General features: G+C 52.3%; 1 protein-coding gene across 1 annotated transcript; it reads left to right on the top strand.

Moving 5' to 3' along the window:
• The first annotated feature begins 16 nt into the window (after nucleotides 1-16).
• TIMM29 (translocase of inner mitochondrial membrane 29) lies at nucleotides 17-1,631 on the top strand. The gene is made up of 2 exons (XM_048831500.2): nucleotides 17-123; nucleotides 789-1,631. The coding sequence occupies exons 1-2, from the start codon at nucleotides 75-77 to the stop codon at nucleotides 1,430-1,432; spliced, it is 693 nt and encodes a 230-aa protein (XP_048687457.2). The 5' UTR covers nucleotides 17-74; the 3' UTR covers nucleotides 1,433-1,631.
• Nucleotides 1,632-21,568: the final 19,937 nt, after the last annotated feature.

Raw genomic sequence — 21,568 nt, 5'->3', positions numbered from 1 at the left:
GATGGTCTCGCCCGGGTCCGTCCCCATTTCCCGGCCGGGCGGAAACCACTTCCGGTCCGGGCAGCGAGCGGCCCATGGCGGGGGGTGGGAGCCGCTGGCAGCGGATCGGCTCCGGCCGTTTGGGTGAGGGGGCGGCCCGGACGCCTGGGTTCTTTGGGAAGGGGGTCGGAGCCGGGGGGCGGCGGCGGCCCGGACGCCTGGGTTCTTTGGGAAGGGGGGCAGAGGCGGGGGCCCGGACGCCTGGGTTCTTTGGGGAGGAGGTCGGAGCGGGGAGGGGCGGCGGCCCGGACGCCTGGGTTCTTTGGGAAGGGGGTCGGAGCCGGGGGGGGGGCGGCGGCGGCGGCCCGGACGCCTGGGTTCTTTGGGAAGGGGGGCAGAGGCAGAGGCGGGGGCCCGGACGCCTGGGTTCTTTGGGGAGGGGCGGCGGCCCGGACGCCTGGGTTCTTTGGGAAGGGGGTCAGAGCGGAGAAGGGCGGCGGCCCGGACGCTTGAGTTCTTTGGGAAGGGGGTCAGAGCCGGGGGCCGGATGCCTGGGTTCTTTGGGGAGGGGGTCGGAGCGGGGAGGGGCGGCGGCCTGGACGCCTGGGTTCTTTGGGGCACGCATTAGATTAGGGCGCTGGCAGCCCGGTGTCCTGGGTTCTGCTCCCCCCCCCGCGATCATCCCTAGACTCTTCCCCTACTTGAGCCCAGCCCCCCCCGTACCCAGACGTACCCGCCCCCAGAGGCCTGGGGTGTTCGGGCCTCGCTCCCCGGAGCCAGCAGCACCTCAGCTTTCCCTCCCGGCACAGGTCTGTGGTGCAAGAGCCTGCTGCACGATTACGCTGACGCCTGCCGGGATGTGGCCCTTGGCTTCAAGGAGCGGCCTGGGAAAGCCGGACTCTACCTCTCGCTGCTGGCTGGAGCCACCGCCTGCAGCCTCCAGGTCCCCTGCGACGCCTCGTTCGAGTCCTCCCTCCTCGAAGCCTCGGGCACCCTCCTCCTGCTCTCCCCCTGGATCCGGAACAGCGGCTCTGAGGGGCATGTCCAGCGCCTGATGAAGCTCCGGAACCAGGGGCGGCTGCGCTACCAGAGCCTGGTCTTCTTCTCCCTCGTCTACCAGGCCCCCTTTGATGCGGAAGCTGCTCTGTACCAGGCTCACTGCAAACACCTGAAGCCGCGCTGGACGGACTTTCCCGGGCGGATCCTGGATGTGGGGTTCTTGGGCCGCTGGTGGGTTTTAAGTTCGAAAATGAAGGATTCTGACATCAATGAAGAGGAATTCAAGTATCTCCCTGAGCATCTCAGGACCATCTCCCCCCAGAACCTCCACTCGGCAGCCAACGAAAAACTCTTTGATGATAAATACAAACCCGTCGTCCTGACAGAGGAGCAGATTGAGCGGGCGGAAAAGGAGGAGCAGCAGCAGTGGCCTCCGGGAGCCTTAAACCAATGATCTGAACAAAAAGACTTCTGTTTTCTGTGAGCTCTCAGGGACAGTCGGTCTAGGAGCTAGCACTATGGGAGGATGGGAAGATGAAATACGGAAAAAATCCTATAGTGAAATATAATTGTGCTGATCCAAGCTATTGCTCGCTGCCTCGTGGCCCAACTGTGCTGAGGTCAATAAATCAGTTCTGTGAGTTTTCCATTCACCAATGAGCTGTTCCTGGGATAAGTTAGCCACTGGTTCCCCTTAACTCGCAGTCGCCATCGCTGGCCCGATGTTGGGTGTTCCTGTCTAAGGCTGGTCCATATAAAGGGGCTGTATTCCAAAAGGAAACCACCTCCTTGTTCAGTCATTGTTTGGGTGGGGGACCTCAGTGGAACAACAGTGCACTAAAGAACGGCCAGACTTGGGCAGACCAAAGGTCCATCTAGCCCAATGTCCTGTGTTCCGACAGTGACCGGTGCCAGGTGCCCCAGAGGGAATTAACAGAACAGGGTAATTATTGAGTGATCCATCCCCTGTCATCAAGTCCCAGCTTCTGACAGTCAGCGTCTTAGGGACACCCAGAGCATGGGGTCCCTGCCTATCTTGGCTAATAGCCATTGATGGACCTACCCTCCATGAACTTATCTAGTTCTTTTTTGAATCCTGTGATAGTCTTGACCTTCACAACTTCTTCTGGCAAAGAGTTCCACAGGTTGACTGTGCATTGTGTGAAGAAGTATTTCCTTCTGTTTGTTTTAAATATGCTGCCTGTTAATTTCGTTGGGTGACCCCTTGTTCTTGTGTTATACAAAGGGGTAAATAACACTTCCCGATTCATTTTCTCTACCCCAGTCATGACTTTACAGACCTTTCTCACATCCCCCTGGGTCGTCTCTTTTCTAAAGTGAACAGTCCCGGTCTTTTTAGTCTCTCCTTATACGGCAACCATTCCATCCCCCTTATCATTTCTGTTGCCCTTTTCTGAACCTTTTCCAATTCTAATGTATCTTTTTTTGAGATGGGGTGACCAGAACTGCACAGAGTAGTCAAGGTGGGGATGTACCATGGATTTATATAGAGGCTTTATGATATTTACTGTCTTCTTATCTATCTTTTTCCTATTGGTTCCTCACATTCTGTTAACTTTTTTGACTGCTGCTGCACATTGAGTGGGTATTTTCAGAGAACTATGTATAGTTGAGATTGTTTCCCAAGATACATTACTTTGCATGTATCAACATTGAATTTCATCTGCCATTTTGTTGCCCAGTCTCCCACTTCTGTGGGATCTCTTTGTAACTCTTCGCAGTCTGCTTTGGACTTAACTATCTTGAGTAATTTTGTGTCTGCAAATCATAGAATCATAGAATATCAGGGTTGGAAGGGACCTCAGGAGGTCATCTAGTCCAACCCCCTGCTCGAAGCAGGACCAATTCCCAGTTAAATCATCCCAGCCAGGGCTTTGTCAAGCCTGACCTTAAAAACCTCTAAGGAAGGAGATTCTACCACCTCCCTAGGTAACGCATTCCAGTGTTTCACCACCCTCTTAGTGAAAAAGTTTTTCCTAATATCCAATCTAAACCTCCCCCACTGCAACTTGAGACCATTACTCCTCGTTCTGTCATCTGCTACCATTGAGAACAGTCTAGAGCCATCCTCTTTGGAACCCCCTTTCAGGTAGTTGAAAGCAGCTATCAAATCCCCCCTCATTCTTCTCTTCTGCAGGCTAAACAATCCCAGCTCCGTCAGCCTCTCCTCATAAGTCATGTGTTCTAGACCCCTAATCATTTTTGTTGCCCTTCGCTGGACTCTCTCCAATTTATCCACATCCTTCTTGTAGCGTGGGGCCCAAAACTGGACACAGTACTCCAGATGAGGCCTCACCAATGTCGAATAGAGGGGAACGATCACGTCCCTCGATCTGCTGGCTATGCCCCTACTTATACATCCCAAAATGCCATTGGCCTTCTTGGCAACAAGGGCACACTGCTGACTCATATCCAGCTTCTCGTCCACTGTCACCCCTAGGTCCTTTTCCGCAGAACTGCTGCCTAGCCATTTGGTCCCTTGTCTGTAGCGGTGCATTGGATTCTTCCGTCCTAAGTGCAGGACCCTGCACTTATCCTTATTGAACCTCATCAGATTTCTTTTGGCCCAATCCTCCAATTTGTCTAGGTCCCTCTGTATCCTATCGCTGCCCTCCAGCATATCAACCACTCCTCCCAGTTCAGTATCATCCGCAAATTTGCTGAGAGTGCAATCCACACCATCCTCCAGATCATTTATGAAGATATTGAACAAAACCGGCCCCAGGACCGACCCCTGGGGCACTCCACTTGACACCGGCTGCCAACTAGACATGGAGCCATTGATCACTACCCGTTGAGCCCGACAATCTAGCCAACTTTCTACCCACCTTATAGTGCATTCATCCAGCCCGTACTTCTTTAACTTGCTGACAAGAATACTGTGGGAGACCATGCCAAAAGCTTTGCTAAAGTCAAGAAACAATACATCCACTGCTTTCCCTTCATCCACAGAACCAGTTATCTCATCATAGAAGGCGATTAGATTAGTCAGGCATGACCTTCCCTTGGTGAATCCATGCTGACTGTTCCTGATCACTTTCCTCTCAAGTAAGTGCTTCAGGATTGATTCTTTGAGGACCTGCTCCATGATTTTTCCGGGGACTGAGGTGAGGCTGACTGGCCTGTAGTTCCCAGGATCCTCCTCCTTCCCTTTTTAAAAGATTGGCACTATATTAGCCTTTTTCCAGTCATCTGGGACTTCCCCTGTTCGCCACGAGTTTTCAGAGATAATGGCCAATGGCTCTGCAATCACAGCCGCCAATTCCTTTAGCACTCTCGGATGCAACTTGTCCGGCCCCATGGATTTGTCACCTCACTGTTTACCCCTTTTTGCAGATCTTTTCTACATCTGTTGAACAGCACTGGTCCCAGTACAGATCCCTGGGGGAATCTCGCTGTTTACCTCTGTCCGTTCTGAAACCTGAATGGAGGTCAGTAGTACATGGAGGTCAGTAGCTCCAGATTTTGAGCTCTAGAATCATTGGTTTCGTATTACTTCTGGCTTCTTAGACAAAAAGTAAGACTTCAGCCTGTGTGTGGGTCTTCAGGGGGCATGCCCAGAGCAGCATTGCATTGAAAGGGATCGATCTGGTTAGTGTTTAGCAGCAAGGCCTGACTCCTCCATGATACTTGTCTTTCTAGAGTGAAAAGAGCTCGCACGCGGACATTCGCGGCTCTGTAGAGCTGCGTGAATAGCTGACTCTGGGTCATGGGCCAAACCAAAAACCGTTGTGGCTGGAATAAAACGTTCCCTTCGACCCATAACCACATGGTTGGTTTTTACTTTTTTTCACACTTTAAAAAAACAGCGAAATGAAACTGAAGCCGATTTCTAACCCAAAAGCCATTTTGAATCAAAATGTTGGGGATTGAAAACATCAATGTGAAACGTTCCTATTTCTTACATTTTTTTTCCCCAACCAAAGCGATTTGGCGAATTTGACACAATTTTAGGGTCCTAGCGACACGAATTAACAAAGTGTTTCCATCTGCATTTTTTTGTTGTCGGTGGTGGTGGAAAAGAATTGTTGTCTGTAAAATTTCACCTAGCTTTAGTTTTCAGAACAAGTGGGAACTTTTTCCTGTTGGATCCTAAAGAGGCAGCAGAGGGCACTAGAGAATTAAGGAAAAATTCCCCTGTGCTGCTTCGGCGGAGGTGTCGCGCTACCTCTTGCCGTTCTCTTTTGGGCGGACGTTCTCTGTAGCAATAGGCCATGGCTGGGTTGGCCCCTGTGGGAACGGTTCCATGGTCAATTGGTGGGTGTTGCAGATCTGCCCTGGCTTGGGGGGAACTGCCAGTCCAGTGACAGAATCACACTGGGGCAACCGGCACTTCTCTCTTCTGGGAAAGGTGATGGGGGAAGGCAGGAAGGGGAACATGGCTTCACAGACCAACCAGACTGTTTGGCGGCTGGGTTGGAATTGCGAGGCTGCGTACAGGAGCACGTCGGGTTCTTGTGAATGCTGTCCGAATGATTTATTAACCTTTTTAATAAGTGATCAAACAGCTGCAGGGCCAGGCTCTGAGAGGCTTTCACAGCGGAGGGATTCCTCTTTGAGTTGCCGGAGTCTTTGATTGCGGCACGTCGGCTCAGCCTGCCTTTGAGCTCCACTCGAGACAATAAGTGGCCTCTGGGCTGTGCTGACTCTCGGTTCTCTGAAGGCCCCTTTAGGCCGATCTGGGTCCTCTGACAATCCCTGCTGGGAAGGGGCCTTCCTCCTGGCTGGTGTGGAATTGGCATAAAGGCCCTGCACCCACCTTGTTTCCAGCCTCCGGTGTGGAGGGGCAAATCAGGGGAGCAACCAGAGCTTGCTGCATTACAGCTATTCTCTGCTTCCCAAGGGCTTGAGTTAGAGCAGCCCCAACACTGCTCTAACTTACACCAGGGGTCAGGCAGCCCCAGAATGCAGGAGCGCAAAGGGAACTTAAAGCCACCAAACCCCTTTCCTTCTCCAAGCACAGGAAGAGGGGAGCTGAGAATCAGACCCACAACCTATCCAGTGCTCGTGCCCCACTCGCAGAATGAGAGATGGGGATGGTGTGTTAAACACACACTGTGTGTGTGTCTCTGTAAAGCTAGAAAGCCCATGAGCGTGTGACAGAAAGCAAGAGGGAGGTGTGCAAAGGAGTCTGGTATGTGGTGGAGAGTAAAGCTAGAAAAATGTGTGTGTGCGCACGCACCCAGAGAGAGACAAGGGAGACTGAGTGTGTTTGCAGCGGTAGAACTGTAGGTTCTGTGCGTGAGAGAGAACTGGAGAGACAGAGATGCTGTGAGTAGCTATGTTCATGGTGTGGGAAAAGAACGACCCATGATCTCACCATTCTCCGCTGTCCAGCGGTCAGGCATGTAGGACGAGGCCCAGCTGACCGGAAGCCTCAGTAAATCCTTCTGCAGGAACAGCCCATCTCTGCAAAGCTGCAAGCCCTTCCTGGCGGTGGGTGGGAACGGGAGCCCTGCAGTTCTGATTGGTGCATAAACTCTCAGTGCCTTTGGTACAGAATGGCTTTCCTAACCCAAACTGCTCTGAAGGTCTCTGCGCAGCAATATGTGCTGTGTAAACACAGAGGAAATTTGGGTTTCAGTAGCAAACTGTTCCTGTTCTGTGTTTCTTATTCTCCTTTGGCGTGAGCTTTATTGCTCCTACCTGGTTAATTTCACGCCGTGGCTTGTTTGTCATGCAGACCTCTTCTTTATGGCCTTCCCCTTGTCCTGGGAGCAGTCCCTTCCAGAGAAAAAGCGTTGTCTGTAGCAGAGTCGAGCCCTGCACACCGAGTAACACCCCTGGCTCCGATCTTGGCGCCGTCCAGTTTTCCAGAGATTCCTTTCTCTGGTTTTAATGCCACGGATGAGCTAAAGCAAGACAAGCAGCAGACGGGTGTAGTCACGTCACGCTGTTGCCAGAGATGGGAGGCATTTGTGCAGTGTCGGCCTTTTAAGGGTCGTTGAAGGAGTTGGTCTGATGCTCTGGACAGGCCAGCTCTTCAGCAGAAGAGAACGCCTGGCGCGGGTCATGTACTATTGAGGTCTAGTGCCCCTGAGGACCTGTGCTCACTGGGACCGTACTGGAGTGGGAAAGCGGTCAGCAGCAAGTGGTGACGAGGGCGCTCCCCTCTCAAAGCTAGTGCTGTGCGGGGGTGGAGGGGTGCTGTTGAAAATACCATTTGTGCAAACCAAGCTGAGGTCCTGGCCACTTGTGGTGATGAGAGCCCCCCATTGCAGGGCGTTCGCCTCAGTTCCGACGTGGCCGTTCTGCCTCCCTGATGTGCATCGCTCTGCTTCTGTCCAACGCAAAATTTTTCTTTGCACCTGGTCTGAAACCACTGGGAAGTGTTTGCTGTGAGCTGCTTAACAGCTGCTGCCTCCAGCCCAGAGGTGGCTGCATTTTAGCAGTGGATGAAATTGTAGCTCCGCCTTCAAAACTGGACTAATTATACCTCCTTTCTTCCCACCCTTGGTTTATACAGACTGTGCGCCCTTCAGAGCAGGGCCTCTCACTCACTTAGTGTCTGCAGCGCCCAGCACGATGGGGTCCCCAATCACAGTTGGGGTCTTCGCAGCGCCTGCCACGACTGGGGCCCTGATCTTGGCTGGGGGTCTGGGCAGCATCTGGCACAATGAGGACTCCGATCTCCTTTGCTTATGATAGACACTGGGACCCTTTAGGCTGAAAATCTCACCACTTAAGTACTCAGCTTAGGAGCATCTGGGCAATCGCAGACTCGATGGCCAATAAACTACACCTGTTAGTGAAGATTTCTCTGGGGTGATCTCTATTCTAGATGGAACTGTGGCTTATTTCCCTGGTGCCAACCATCCTAGTCAATGCAGCTCAATCCACAGGCATCCTTTTCTGTTGATGGAAAAGTCACAGCTTCAGCCTAAATGCAGGTCCCTAACCTTGACCAGACACGGGCACCCAGAGACAGGTCAGCGTCCCTGGTTCTTTGCCATATTGTGTCTTCTGTTGCCATTTACTGCACTGCAGGAGCATTTCCTAGCTCCCCAGGCCAGAAGCGATCGCTGTGACCATCCAGTCTGACCTGCTGCATACCCCAGGTCAGAGACCTGCCCCCAATTCATTCCCAGAGCAGAGCTTTTCAGGTCACATCCAAGCAATGATGGAGAATCTACCCCCACCCTTGGTACGTTATTCCCAGGGTCAGCTTCAGAAAGAGGCGCTGGAGCAGATTGGTGGGGTGGTTTGAGGAGGCAGCAAGTAATCTTGGTGGCTTTCTTGTGATAAAGGGTTTGGGTGGAACTTGCTGTCTTTGGCCACATGCTGCTGCTACCTAGGGGCTGTAGGCACGTTGTACGTTCACGTGTTTGGGGACTTTGGGGGGCGGGGGGAAGAGATGCGTTTCCCCACGTTGGGAATGTTCAAAGGAAGAAGGAAAGTGACCAACCGAGAAATTGGCCTCCTTGAAGGGAACAGGCTCTGCCAGTGGCAAGCTGGGTGACCTTGGGCAAGTCCCTTCACCTCTTTGCCTCAGTTTCCCCTCCCACCCTTTGTTATTTAGACTGTAATCTCTTTGGGGCAGGAACTGCCTCTTATATGTTTGTGCGGGGCCTATCTCTGGTGCTTATACAGGCCCTATTAGCGTAGTAACTGAGCCCCTTGCACTCTTCGTTAGGTACCACTGAGGTCCAGAGAAACGGCGCATCTTGCCCGAGCTCGTACATGAAGCCTGTGGCGGGGCAGAGAATTGAACCGGGGTCTCCAGAGTCAGGCAAATACCCCCTGTGGGGCAGCCTAGGCTCCTCGTTCTAGCCGAGCAAGGGAAGACTTCACACTGTTGTAAAAGGCACCGGTAAGGCCCTCACCCGGATACGCTCTGATTCTGGACCAGGTGCAGGGAAGAGCTGCCAGGCTGATCGGGGAATAGGGGACCTGTCTTCGGAGAGGAGACAGAGAGGCTGGCTCAAGGAGCCTAGCAAAACGAAGGGAGCAGATCATGCTCTATGAATACATCAAGGGGGAACCCACTGGGCAGCAGAAGAGCCAGTGAAGCTCAGGGCAAGGCGGGCACAAGACCAAATTTGGATGAACTGACCGGGAACAGATCGGGGCTGGCCACGAGAAGCTGAGGACGGAGGGTCTGGGACAGTCTCCAGTTGGTGCAGGGAGGACAGCAAGCCAACTCGTGTGCCGATGGAGCAGGCTGGGATGAGGGAGTCACTGCGGTAGCAGGGGCTGGACTCCAGGAACCAGGAGCTGCCTTCCAGCCCTGGGTCCTTTATTCCAATGAGTCCTAGACCCCTGCCCTGCCCATCTTCTCCTCCACAAAGGGACCCTGATCTCTGTGGGGATCTCTAGGCATGGCTGTGTGTGTTCTGTGTCGGTGCAGCAGCTGCCCTGCCCTCTGACTGGCTCCTAGGCACTACCGTAATACACCGAGTAAAGAACGTACAGCGCCAAGCACAGCGGGGTCCTGATTCGTGATTGGGGCTCCTAGGTGTTACCATAATACACCTAATAAATAATTCAAGACACAGATTAATAAGTGACTCAGGGACAATCTGCCATGGAAAAGCATTCAGCTGTAAAGACGCTAAACACAAGTTTTTTTTGTCTCGGCCCTGAGGTCAGTAAGTTGTTTGTGGCTCAAAGCTGCTGGCTCCGAGTGGACAAACAGCAGCAGTTTTGTGAAACAGATTTGAGTTGGAGACTTTAGCTCAGCTCTGGTAACAAGTTCAGTTAAGTCTTTCCATTGGGTGTTTTATGAAGAGCGGCTGTCTGGCCACTAAATGGAAATTGATTTGTTAAGAACACTGTCACAGGTTTTAAACCTCTGTATGCAACGCATGCAAATATCAGCAGCTTCTTAAATAGATCTTAAATAATTAATTCCTGCAAAATGATTAGCTAATGGATCCTATGAAAGGGAGAGTAAATGCGCATTGCAGACACCTTTAGAAATGTTACTAAAGACACTGATCTGAGCTTTGAAATTCTTCATGTAGGGAGTCCCTCCTGGTAACAAACTTTTGTCATCTGAACTTCCCCCCCTTTGTGCAATGTTGAGAAAGGAATTCTCTTAACTAGTTGAACGGACAGTGCTGAGATTAGGGCAGAATGCTTGCAGGGTCCCTGCGAGAGATGCTAGCAGGGGAGTACGTATTAGTGATTGGAGCAGGTTGGCCAACTATTCCCGGTTGGTGACCTCCAATCTGACGTCAGAAATGTTCATGACCCCCTTGCCTGGCTGGTACAAGTGTGGGTAGAAATTGTATCAAGGCTAAGCCCATGGAAACGACTTGGCGCGTGGAATCCTTCACCTTGAAAGGTCAGCATGCGTGGAGGTGAGATTTTCTTTGCTTTAGATTGCACTAAAGATATTCACTGCCTCCACAGCTGGCTTTCAGATCATGACACCCCCACCCACCCCCCATTGGAGAAACCCTGGGTTGCAGCAAGGAACTGGCACTCAGAGCCGAGAGTGAGCCGAACTCTCCTCCCAATTAAGGTTTCATTAATTAACATCTGTGCAGCTGGTTAAGATCACTGATGAATGGCTCTGGAGACGGGCAGCGGATTATTAAGCATCAAGGGCTGAGTTGTTTTGCTTGTGACTGGAGAGGCTTGTCAGGCCACTGATGTGAAAAGGGCCGAGGCTCTTTTGATGAATGGCGTTTGCTTTCTCCCCATCTCTCTTCCCCCTGGCCGGGATCTGAGCCTTCCAATCATCTCTGCTCCTGACACAGCCAGGAGAAAGCGGAGAACGGCTTCAAACAGCCCTGCGAAGAGAGAACCTCGGACAGAGATGAGCTCGCTCAGCGAGGAAATCACCAAAGAGAAGGCGCCCTGGAGCGAGTGAGTAGCGAGTTCTGGAGTCGCATGCTGCCTCTGGGGTGAGATGGTATTTCATGTTCCCGTGACCGTGGAGGAGATGGACAGGTCCTGGCTGACATGGCGGAGTTACAGTCATTGGGATCGGGGGTGGGGGTCCAAAGAAGAAAGGGCGTGAATTGCTTGCATTAGAGGAGCAGTGTGAGAGCCTGATTGGGAGCCAGGACTCTGGAGTTTTATTCCCAGCTCTGCCACTGACTTCCTCTGGGAGCATGGTCAGCTTACCTCCGCCATCTCGCTTTATTCCTTACTTTCCCATCCGTGAACTGGGGATGATAATGCTGACCAACCTTGCAGGGGGTTCAGTCCGGGCCCCAAGAACTTCAGTGGGAGCAGCCGACAGAAATGCTCAGGAAGGCCCTGCAAGGAGCTCTGAGTTCTGCCCCGGTGCAATTATTTGCAAGTTTGCGGCCATTGTTATTAGGCAGCCACAAGCAGGCTACACAGCACCGATTTTCCAGGGGTCCTGACCCCCCCCCCCCCCAGCCTTGCTGTGCTCAGTAGGCCATGATCCCTGCTAGCCCAGCACCACTCTGGGAGGGAGAGATGGTTGATTCAGAAATCAGCACCTTTAAGGTTAGATGGGCCCATAACAGCCATCTAGACTGACCTCCTGGGTAACACAGGCCGGAGGATAACACTGCGTGATTCCTCTATCCAGTCTGTCACTCTGGTCTGAGCGAGGTCGTATCCGTTGGAAAGAGACACCTAATCTCGGTCAGCATTGGCGAATCCACCTCCTTCCTAGGGAACTTGTTCCCAGTCTTGCACCTGTTGCGAGCACAGAGCCCCTTCCATGGTGGGAACACCCTCCTCTTAGCGCTCCCCGGGGGCCACTTGGGGAAGTGCATTATTAGGCTTGTGGGACGTTGTGAGCCTGCTGCCCTGTTTGCTTGGTCAGAGCGGAATGCAAACCTCTATAATTTGTCTTAGGGCAGCTAATATTTTCCTTTGTGATTTTTTTCCCCAACTAAAGCATTTTGCTCTCCAGGAACCAGGATTTCATTCTTTTCCAAGCTCAAGTTTAGCCCCAGATTTCCAACAGACAACTTGGGGTTTTGGGCATCAGGTTTGGAAATACGTGAGCTCCACCTCTGTGCCAGGGGCAGAAGTGTGAAGCAATTGTAGAGACTTGGGGCTTCCCATCGCAGGGTGCCAGCTGGGCAAATTCCACCCCCTTCTCCTTTATGCAAACGAGCTGCAAAAATACCTCTGGAGAAACTGCTTGCGGCATTAATGCTCTAATGGGGCATTCCCCTCTTAGCTGATTAATCATAACGGCACAGGCTTGCTGGCATTATGGTTTTACATGGGCCGAGCCGACCGTGTCAGGGGTGCAGCAAGGGAAGAGATGAACCATGGGGAGGGAAGTAACTGGTAAAAGATGGGGAAGGAATTTGAGCAGGGGTAGCAAAGTCCTGTTGGTTCGGGAGGAAGTAGATTAGCGGGGCTGGGGCTGGGGGCAGCCCAGGGCTGAGATAGCAGTGAGGCCGTGGGTCAGGACTGAGGGGCCTGGCAGAGCGGGGAGCTCAGGGCTGGGAGAGCAGTGAGGCCGTGGGTCAGGACTGAGGGGCCTGGCAGAGCGGGGAGCTCAGGCCTGGGAGAGCAGTGCGGCCGTGGGTCGGGACTGAGGGGCCTGGCAGAGCAGTGCGGCCGTGGGTCAGGACTGAGGGGCCTGGCAGAGCAGTGCAGCCGTGGGTCGGGACCAAGGGCCCTGGCAGAGCGGGGAACTCAGGGCTGGGAGAGCAGTGCGGCCGTGGGTCGGGACCGAGGGCCCTGGCAGAGCGGGGAACTCAGGGCTGGGAGAGCAGTGAGGCCGTGGGTCGGGACTGAGGGCCCTGGCAGAGCGGGGAGCTCAGGGCTGAGGTAGTAGTGAGGCCGTGGGTCGGGACTGAGGGGCCTGGCAGAGCGGGGAGCTCAGGGCTGGGAGAGCAGTGAGGCCGTGGGTCAGGACTGAGGGGCCTGGCAGAGTGGGGAGCTCAGGGCTGGGAGAGCAAGGTGGCCTGCAGGTCACAACTGAGATGTTTTGCCCCATGTCCACAATGTTTCCTTTGCAGGCAAATGTTTTCATGGTGGAGGGAAAGTTTCTAATAAATCCAACGATTAAGCCAAACTCTTACTACATTTGATATTCAACTCCTAGAGCTTAAAGCCAGATGGGACCATTAGATCCTCTAGTCTGACCTGTCCAACACAAGCCATTGCATTTCGTCCAGCTCCCGCTGAGCTGGGCCCAGGAGTTCTCTGTGGTTGTTTTCATGGGACTAGTGGGAAGACACTCCATTCTACTAACTACATTTCCCTGGGAAATAACTACCGCACTTGGCTTGTTACCATTCCTGCCTGGGTTTCACACTGCGGAAAATCTAGAGTGGCTGCTCTGGAAAGGCGAAAGTCCCTGAAGTGCGAAGGCTTAAGGAGCAATTTTTCACAGTTTAGCACAATGACAAAGCAGCAGGGAATTTATTCTTTACATTCTTGTAGGCAAACAATAGTTGCATTGTACAGGTAGGCTGGCTTCCTAGTGGCTGCAGGGCCCGTGGCACAAAACACGACTTGTTTGCCCTTGCAGTGGGCGTCAGTCCTAGGACTGGAAGGGAGAGGTCACCTAGTCCAGTCCCCTACACTCATCAAAAGAAAGTGAAAGATGCGTTAACATACACGGGTGTTTGTGGAAAGCTGCACGCTGCGTGTCTAGTGGTAAGTACCTGGTTCCTGATTCCAGAGAGTGGGAAGCAATTGCTGGGGTGGGGCTGGGAGTCAGGGCTCTCCTGGGCTCTGTTCCTAGCTCTGGGAGAGGGGTGGGAGCTAGTGGGTTAGAGCAGGGGAGGGGAGGGAGTCAGGGCTCCTGGGTTCTGTCTCCAGCTCTCTCCTGATTTGGGGTATGTCCATGGGAGGTCCCAGTCCCATATCCCAGCCCGATATTTAAAACACGGCCCTGGAGTCTCAGACTGGAGAACAATCCTGCCTCTTAGGGTCTCACCAGAGCCCCATCAGCTGTACTTGCCACTGTTCTGCGAGCTGCCCAGGGTGGCTGATGAAAGTCTATAGCCCGAACCACTCGGGTAGGTTCATAGATTCCGAAGCCGAAGGGACCGTCTAGTCTGGCCTCCTGTATCACACAGACCGCAGGACCTCCCCAGCCCCATCACCAAAGTATTGCTCAAGCAGAGCTTTTAGAAGCACATCCGGCCCGGATTTTGAAATGATCAGTGACTGACACTCCAGCACCACCCTGGTCAGTTGTTAATTACTCTCACCGGTAAAAATGTGTTCTTTGTTTTCCTCCTGAATCTTAGCTTCAATCCCCAGCCCCTGGATCATGTTAGACCTTCCTTAGCTAGATGGGAGAGCCCGTTACTAACTCTTTGTTCCCAGTGACAGTATTTATAGACTGTATGGGGGACACTTGATTACAGTCCGTAAGAACAAACGGGAGCGTGTGCTGGAAGTGAGAACTGCCTTATAAAGCCAGAGAAGTTAGAGATGGAAAAGCCCCATTGAGTCCCACCTTGTCCCTCACCAGTAGGGGCTCAGATTTATCCCTCCCCTCACACAAACTGTGCCCGGGATCCTGCTCAACCCCCCCATGTCACAGAACCCTGAGCTTCAAGGCTTTAAATGGAGGAAGGCGCAAAGCCCTTGGCTCTAGCCAGACATCAATGCCCTGCAGTTTTTCAGGGTGACTCGCTGCTCAGAGAATCGCCAATATTTGACGGTAACTCCATGGAGCAGCTGAGACCACCAGCGGCAGCCGGTCACGCAGCCTAGCTCTGGCCTCTGTTTCCCTTTGCTGCTCTTCACCTACGTTCTCTTTCTTTCCCATTCGCTAATTGAAGGCTCGACCTACAGTGAGCCTCCCGTACCTGAGTGGGGTAGCTGCACGGCGGGCTGAAATCAGGGCTGATCAGTGTAGACTAGGCGGTCGTGAGGTTATTATGTGGGGGTTCCCAAGCTGTCAGCCTCTACCCCAAACCCCTCTTTGCCTCCAGGATTTATAATGGTGTTAAATATAAAAAAAAGTTTTTAATGTATAAAGGGGGGTTACACTCAGAGGCTTGCTGTGTGAAAGGGGTCACCAGGACAAAAGTTTGCAAATCACTGGTGTAGGCGAAGCCAGAGTCAGTGAGTCTCCAGATGGAGGGCAAATTATCAGCCAATGAGATCGGGGAGAAGTGCTGAGTAATTTCTTGTGTGATGGCCAGATGTTGCATTTGGGTCACTGCCTGGTTCTGACCCAAGACCGTCACAGGCTCATGTACCATGATTATCTTGTGTTTTTTGTCAATTTACAGAGCACATACCAATTCTATGAGTGGATCTTGGGGGTTTCAGGACATGGACGTACGTCTGTGACACTCCGTCAAGGATTTTGATCAGTGTGACTTGATGCTTCCTGGCGTTTGCTTTGAGTTCAGGTGTGAACACACCAAAAATTGAGCCGAGACCATATTTTAGCCTCCCATTTGATCACAGCTGGGGGTAGATTCACCCCAAAAGTCCATGAACCTTTCAAGTAATGCAGGCTGGATTTTGTAATCCAAGTGACTCACGTCCTGTCTCTTCCCCGTCAGTGATGCTTCTCTGCGGTTCGTTTTGCTGCTGGTAATAAGAGCCATGAGAGCTTGGAGACCGTAAAAGCAATGTTGTTGCTTTTGCAGGCAGGTCAAAGGCTGTCTGTTCTGCCTCCATGAAACCACCGGCTTTGTTGCATCTCACTTTTCCTGGTTAGAGGTGTTTCTCTCATGGCCTGTTCCAAAGCTCATACTCCACAGAAATGTTGCCTCTAGTGAAACACTTCCTCTTGTCAGCCAGGAAGTGTTTGCGTTGGCCACCGGGAGGTTCTGCATGGGTGCAAATGGAAGGGGCGAGATCTATGAGTCGAGCTTTCGATTCAAATGTGACACAGGTGTAAGAACCACTAGCTCCCTCGGAACATTTGTGGGTTCAGGAAAGATCTGCTGTGGAACTGGGACGCTCAGCTCCGACACCCAGGTAATCCTGTGACTGCCACTCACGGATTGAAGATGGTGGGTGCTCTGGTGGTTAAAGCACTGGGCTGGGACTCAGGAGATCTGGCTTCGCTCTCCAGTCTTGTCCTGGGAAGGTCACTTAGGCCCAGACACCTTTGACAGACTCCCACTGAGCATCTGGCCTGTAACATCTTCATGCCTCAGTTTCCTTTCTGTGAAAAGAGAATAAGCCTTCCTTTGCCTGTCGTGCCTAGCTTGCGAACTCTAGTGGGATCTTTCTTGCTATGTGTCTGTGCAGCGCCTGGCACTATGGGCCTCTCACCTCTGTTGTGGCCTCTAGAGCAGTGGTTCTCAGCTGAGGTACGTGTACCCCTGGGGGTGAACAAAGGTTTTCCAGGGGGTACTCAACTTATCTTGATCAGTGTTTCTCAACCTGGTGGTTACGGGACAGGTTTGGGGGATTGTAAGTGCAGGGCCGGCCATAGGGGCTGGCAAGCAGGGCAGTTGCCCAGAGCCTCACACCACAGGGGTCTCTATGAAGCTAAGTTACATGCTTCAGCCATGGGCGGCAGGGCTCAGGCTTCAGACAAGGCTCACAAGTGGAAAAAACTGGTTGAAGTATCACACTGAAATGTAACTGCAATATATTCCAATCCATTTATTTTCTAATGCTATGGTAAAAATGAGCAAGTCAGCCATTTGTCAGCACTAGCTGGCTCTGACACTTTTGTATTTTTATGTCTGATTGTGCAAGCAAGTGGTTTTTAAATGAGGTGAAACTTGGGGTACGCAAGACAAATCAGACTCCTGCAAGGGGTACAGTCATCTGGAAAGGTTGAGAGCTGCTGGCCGAGACAGAGCAGCTGCAGCACCATTCTCCACAGGACTGAAGAGCACTTTGCAGAGCTGGGCAGCTGTCATTTCCACCTGGTTTACAGATGAGAAAACTAGGGCAGGTGATTTGGCCAAGATCACAAAGTGACTCAGTGGCAGACCATATTCTCTCGCTGCTGCTTATGAGTAATGGGACAATTTTCTGACCCCAGGCCTGTCCTCTGACCACTAGGTAACCGTGTGCACATTGAGAGTGCAAGTTACTAGCATAAAACTACCGATGGTACCGTCTACCCTCTCTGGCCCTAATCATGGGACAGAGCTGCTTTGAATCGTGAACTGTGTTAGAGATCTAAGTCACAGAAACGTTACGCCGTTCTAGAATTACATAATGCAGTTAAACGCCCTGCACATCTTAATGCAGCAGGAAAAGCAACGAGGAGGCGGATGGAGGCCCGAGACGGAGAGCAAAATCTGTGCAGAAGCTTTGTGCGTGCGTAGGGGGGAGACGGCAGGGAAGGGAGACAAGAAGACTGTTCTGGGTAACTGGAAGGAGCCGGAGATCGAGAGATACCAGATACCAAGAGAGGGGTTAGGGCAAGAAGTATCCCAGTTTTGTTGGCTGTTAGATGGTAGTAACCTTGTGCCACCCGCAAGGCAAACCTGAGTTGAGAGACTGGCTCTAAATGTGATGCTCCAGTGGGCTTAGACCAACGCAGTCCCAATGGCTGCCAGCGATGTAGGGGGCACCTTCTCCCCACCCCAGCCCATGTAATAAAAACCCTCAAGAGCCCAGGGGCTGAAACGGGCCACATGTGGGTGGACTGGTGACTCACTGCTCCATCTTCCTCCACAATCCAATCTTAAATTCTGGGGCGCTTTGTTCTCCGTGGCACTGCTCCGGCATGGGAAAGGGGCTTCCAATTGAGCGTCAGTTAATCTGTGCCCACTGTAACGAGGCCCTTTTTGCTGCTGAATGGCCGTAAAGAGGCCTGCGTGTACATGGGAACCGGGCCCTGTGCGGATCTAAAACTGCAGTTCTCCCCTTGATAGATCGCTCGGAAGTAGACCAGAGTCCACTGAGGAGTCTTCTGGGCTTTGGACCAACTCAGCAGAGAGATGGGGAATCTTAAAGCAAGAGAGATAAACAAACAAGCCCGAATATCATTTCTTCCCTTCCCCTCAGTTGTTCCTATTGTCCCTAGGAGACAGACAGATGAGGGTGATTTTAATAGGGTCTAATGTTGTCATGGAGACAACTGCTCCGTTGCTATTAACTGCGATCGTGCCAGCTATTATCCTGGTAAAAAGAGTGTGAAGAAATTAATGTATCAGAGGCACCCAGGAATTGGGGAGGCCGCTGCTGTTTTTGGTGGAAAGTCTATTACATTGTCTTGTATTCAGAGATCGATGCCTGCCTGCCTGAGTGGCAAGCACCCTGCTAGGCCAGGGCTAAGGTCCCGAAGGAGGTCTTTCAAAGGCACTTTCCCCTCCGCCGCTTCGTTTGAAGGTCACAGGGAAATAAAGCAGCGGCAGTGTTAGATGTTGGTAGAAAACTGTTAATGGGAAAGAATCCATCTTGGAGACAGTTCACACTTAAACAACAGAAACAGAAAGAAGAGGTGGTGGGGGCAGATAATTGGGAGTCAGGACACCTGGGTTCTATTCCCAGCCCTGGAAGGGAATTGGGGTCTAGGGGCTACAGCAGAGGAGGTGGGGACGGGTGTCAGGACTGCTGGGTTCTGTTCCAAGCTATGGGAGAGGAGTGGCGGCCTAGTGGTTAGGGCAGAGGAAATAGTAATAATGCCTAGCTCCGATATAGTGTTTTTCCTCAGTGGATCTCAAAGCGCTTTACAAAGACGGTCAGTAGCATTATCCCCATTTTACAGATAGGGGAAACTGAGGCACGGAGCGGGGACGTGACTTGCCTGAGGTCACTCAGCGGATGGAGCAGCAAGTCACTCCGTGTCGCAAGTCCCAGCCCAATGCTCTGCCCACTGAGCTATGCTGCGTTCCTGTGGGGAGGCCCAGCTGTGCCACTGCCTGGGAGCAAGTCGCCTCCCCTCTGTTTCCTCACATATCCCAGCACTAACCCGGGGATGATGCAGACTTCCCGGGGCTGTTCTGAGGCTGAGTTTTCAGATCCACGGATGGAAGCACTGGGGAGAGGCACGTATCCCCTCTCTAGTGTGCACGACCCTCTCTGGGCAGACTCCATCTCCTAACAGAGGCTGGGAACCTACAGGACGTACTTTTTTGCATACAGGAATTAAAAAAACCTTCCCATTTGTGCCCATGCGCAGCCCTAACATGAGGCATGAAAGTCTGCTCCCAGACCAAGCCATTCCCGATAAACTGGCGCTCGTTCCTCTTCCATGAATAACCAACTCAGGGCCAGAAGGAACCATTGGGCTCATCTAGTCCGACCTCCTGTGTACCACAAGCCAGAGAACTGCCCCAGGATCATTCCCAGAGCAGAGCTTTTAGACAAACATCCAGCCTTGGTTTACAAATCGCCAGGGATGGAGAATCCTCCATCACACTTAGTGAAGTTTAAGCCTAACAATTCATTTCCAGAGGCCTCCGTTTGCCTCTTGTCCAAAGGGAAAATTCCAAGTGGCTGCCATGGAGCGAGACCTCGGGGCGCACTTGTCCCAGAAACAGAATGGGGTGACCTATGGCTGGGATCCCAGATGGCCAAAGCAATGAGCGAGGATATTCGAACTTTGGTGAAGTCCCTGGCCCTGGACTAGGTCCTCAGCACCGTCACCCTCTGGAAGAGAGAATGGGAGGATATCTGGACAGTGAGCTGTTTAGCACAACATTCAAGTGCACTAGGGAACTCTGTTTGCACTAGCAGAGTCTACGTGCAGCCATTAATGTGTGCAACACGTCAGTGCACTTTAGAAATCTCACCTCTGTAGCGTGTGTTGCCGCTCCATGTAGACAGAGTCTGTGTCTAAGGGTTGCTCTGCACACAGTTGTTGTACGGGTATAACTCTCTTGGTTGGGGTGTGATTTGATTTTTTTTTTTTTTTTTTAACCTGCAAAAATTTAGGTGATTGGTTTGGCTGCTAAGAGGTCAGGAAATGCAGCACTGTGTACACAATGTGTACGATTTTTTGGAGGAGGGGGGAGTTGGTTTGCGTCTTGTCTGTGTATCATCCATGAATGCTCGTGGTGTGCAACCGGGCATTTCATCAAACCCACGTAAATAAAACTAAGGAAAGTGAAGGAGACTTCTCCATCCAGGGAACCTGCAGGGCGGATTCAGGGAGTTACAACATTAGTCACCCTAGTTAATGGTGGGTTAATTCCTAGGCTCTTATCTTTAATGATCACAAGAGCCAGGGCCAGGGCAATGGTGCTTCCCAGGCATCTCCGACACCTAGCATCTTACTGGGGCTTTGGGGTTGTATATGGTGTCCTGCACCCCCGACGCTTTGATCGTCTCATCTATTTAGCTTGGCAGCTCTTCAGGGCAGGGGCCGTCTCCTGCTCTGTACGGTGCCTAGCACAATGGAGACCCTGCTCTTGGTTGGCCCTTGGGCATACCATAATAGACAGGATTAATGCTTCCTCTGTACCGCCCCGACACTGCCGAGCCCTGAGCGCTGCCCTGGGACATTGACTCAGAAGAGGGCGCCATGGAGAGCCCCCGTTGAAGTGCTGACGCCCCTGGACCCTGCTGAGTTTCTGAGCACTGTCCTGACTTGAGCGCAAGATGGTATCGCTTCAGGCCCCGGGGGCGGAAGCAAAGGCCTATGTACTGCAGGTGGGGGAGGATTTGAAGGGCTGATAAGGTCTGAGACCCTGAGAGCGACTCCATTAAGTTTATCGATATGGTGCTGCTGGTGGCAGGGGGCAAAGCCGAGCGATTCTTTTGTCCTTGCTCCAAACTGCAAATCTTTTCCCAGCAAACCCATCAGCTCAGGGGATTGCGCGCCTGCCAGAGAAAGTCAGCAGCGAGGGAACTTGAAGTCGCTGGGCTGTTTGCAAGCCTCACTCCAGCCAGCTGTGCCTGCTTCACGGCCCGTCGATACTGTGGGGCTGAATTCAACCCCCGAGCTTGACAAGTCTTGTAATGAAGCGCCACGGATGACCGAGAAGCTGCAGGGAGCACCCCAGCTGCAGCTGCTGGAGTGCAACGTGGCTGATGGGTTTTATTGCCTCCCCCACTAAAACAATGGTCAGTTTCTCTCTCTGGCGCCCAGAATGTGCTGTTTGTGGTGACTCACGCCTGCAAAGGGCTTTATACTCACAAGAGCAGTGCGGAGAAGTAGTTCCGCGGTTCATGCAGAGCCGGTGATGCAATGACTGTCTTTGTTCTGTGCATGTACAGCGCCAGATCCAACAGGATGCTGATCCATGACTCCTAGGTGCTATGGTAATACAGATACATCCAGCATATGTGCCCCATCCCCTCTAGCAGGTTCCTGGAACATGGCTTCTCTTCCCTTCCCTTCCCTTCCCTTCCCCGGTGCCATGCCATGATCTTTGCTCTATTTGTATTATTACTTAGGCAGTGCCACATGCTTTCCCCCTATACAGCAGGCCTGGTGTTTTGTACCGGCAGCAGGTAGATGTAAGGGAACCATAACACCCCCGCCCCACTACAATCAGCCTGTAGCTGTCGTTATCCTGCTTGGGGGGAAAATAAGGCTAGTCGGTTCCTTTGCTAGATTACTGGATATCCTGTCGATAATTTGAATCCTTGGTTCCCCAGTTGGGGAATTGTAAGGTATACTAAAGAGTGACTCCCAACGGAGGCCAGCTCCCACATGCCGTCTCAGTCCATGGGGAGGACGCTCCCAGCTGCCACCAGTTGTAACATGGATTCTAACAAGCATGAGCCAGCAAATCTTGACGAATGGCCCATGGTCTAACCTTGCTCCCGGCCCCAGCAGCTCTAG

Source organism: Caretta caretta, chromosome 20, assembly GCF_965140235.1.
Source record: "Caretta caretta isolate rCarCar2 chromosome 20, rCarCar1.hap1, whole genome shotgun sequence".
In the NCBI taxonomy this organism is placed as follows: Eukaryota; Metazoa; Chordata; order Testudines; family Cheloniidae; genus Caretta; species Caretta caretta.
This window is presented reverse-complemented; position numbering and strand designations above follow the sequence as displayed.

Excerpts from the sequence above, each read along its gene's own strand:
- TIMM29 (XM_048831500.2), top strand. The coding sequence starts at position 75 with ATGGCGGGGGGTGGGAGCCGCTGGCAGCGGATCGGCTCCGGCCGTTTG. Across the intron at positions 124-788 it reads GATCGGCTCCGGCCGTTTGG|GTCTGTGGTGCAAGAGCCTG; the intron begins GTGAGGGGGCGG and ends CTCCCGGCACAG.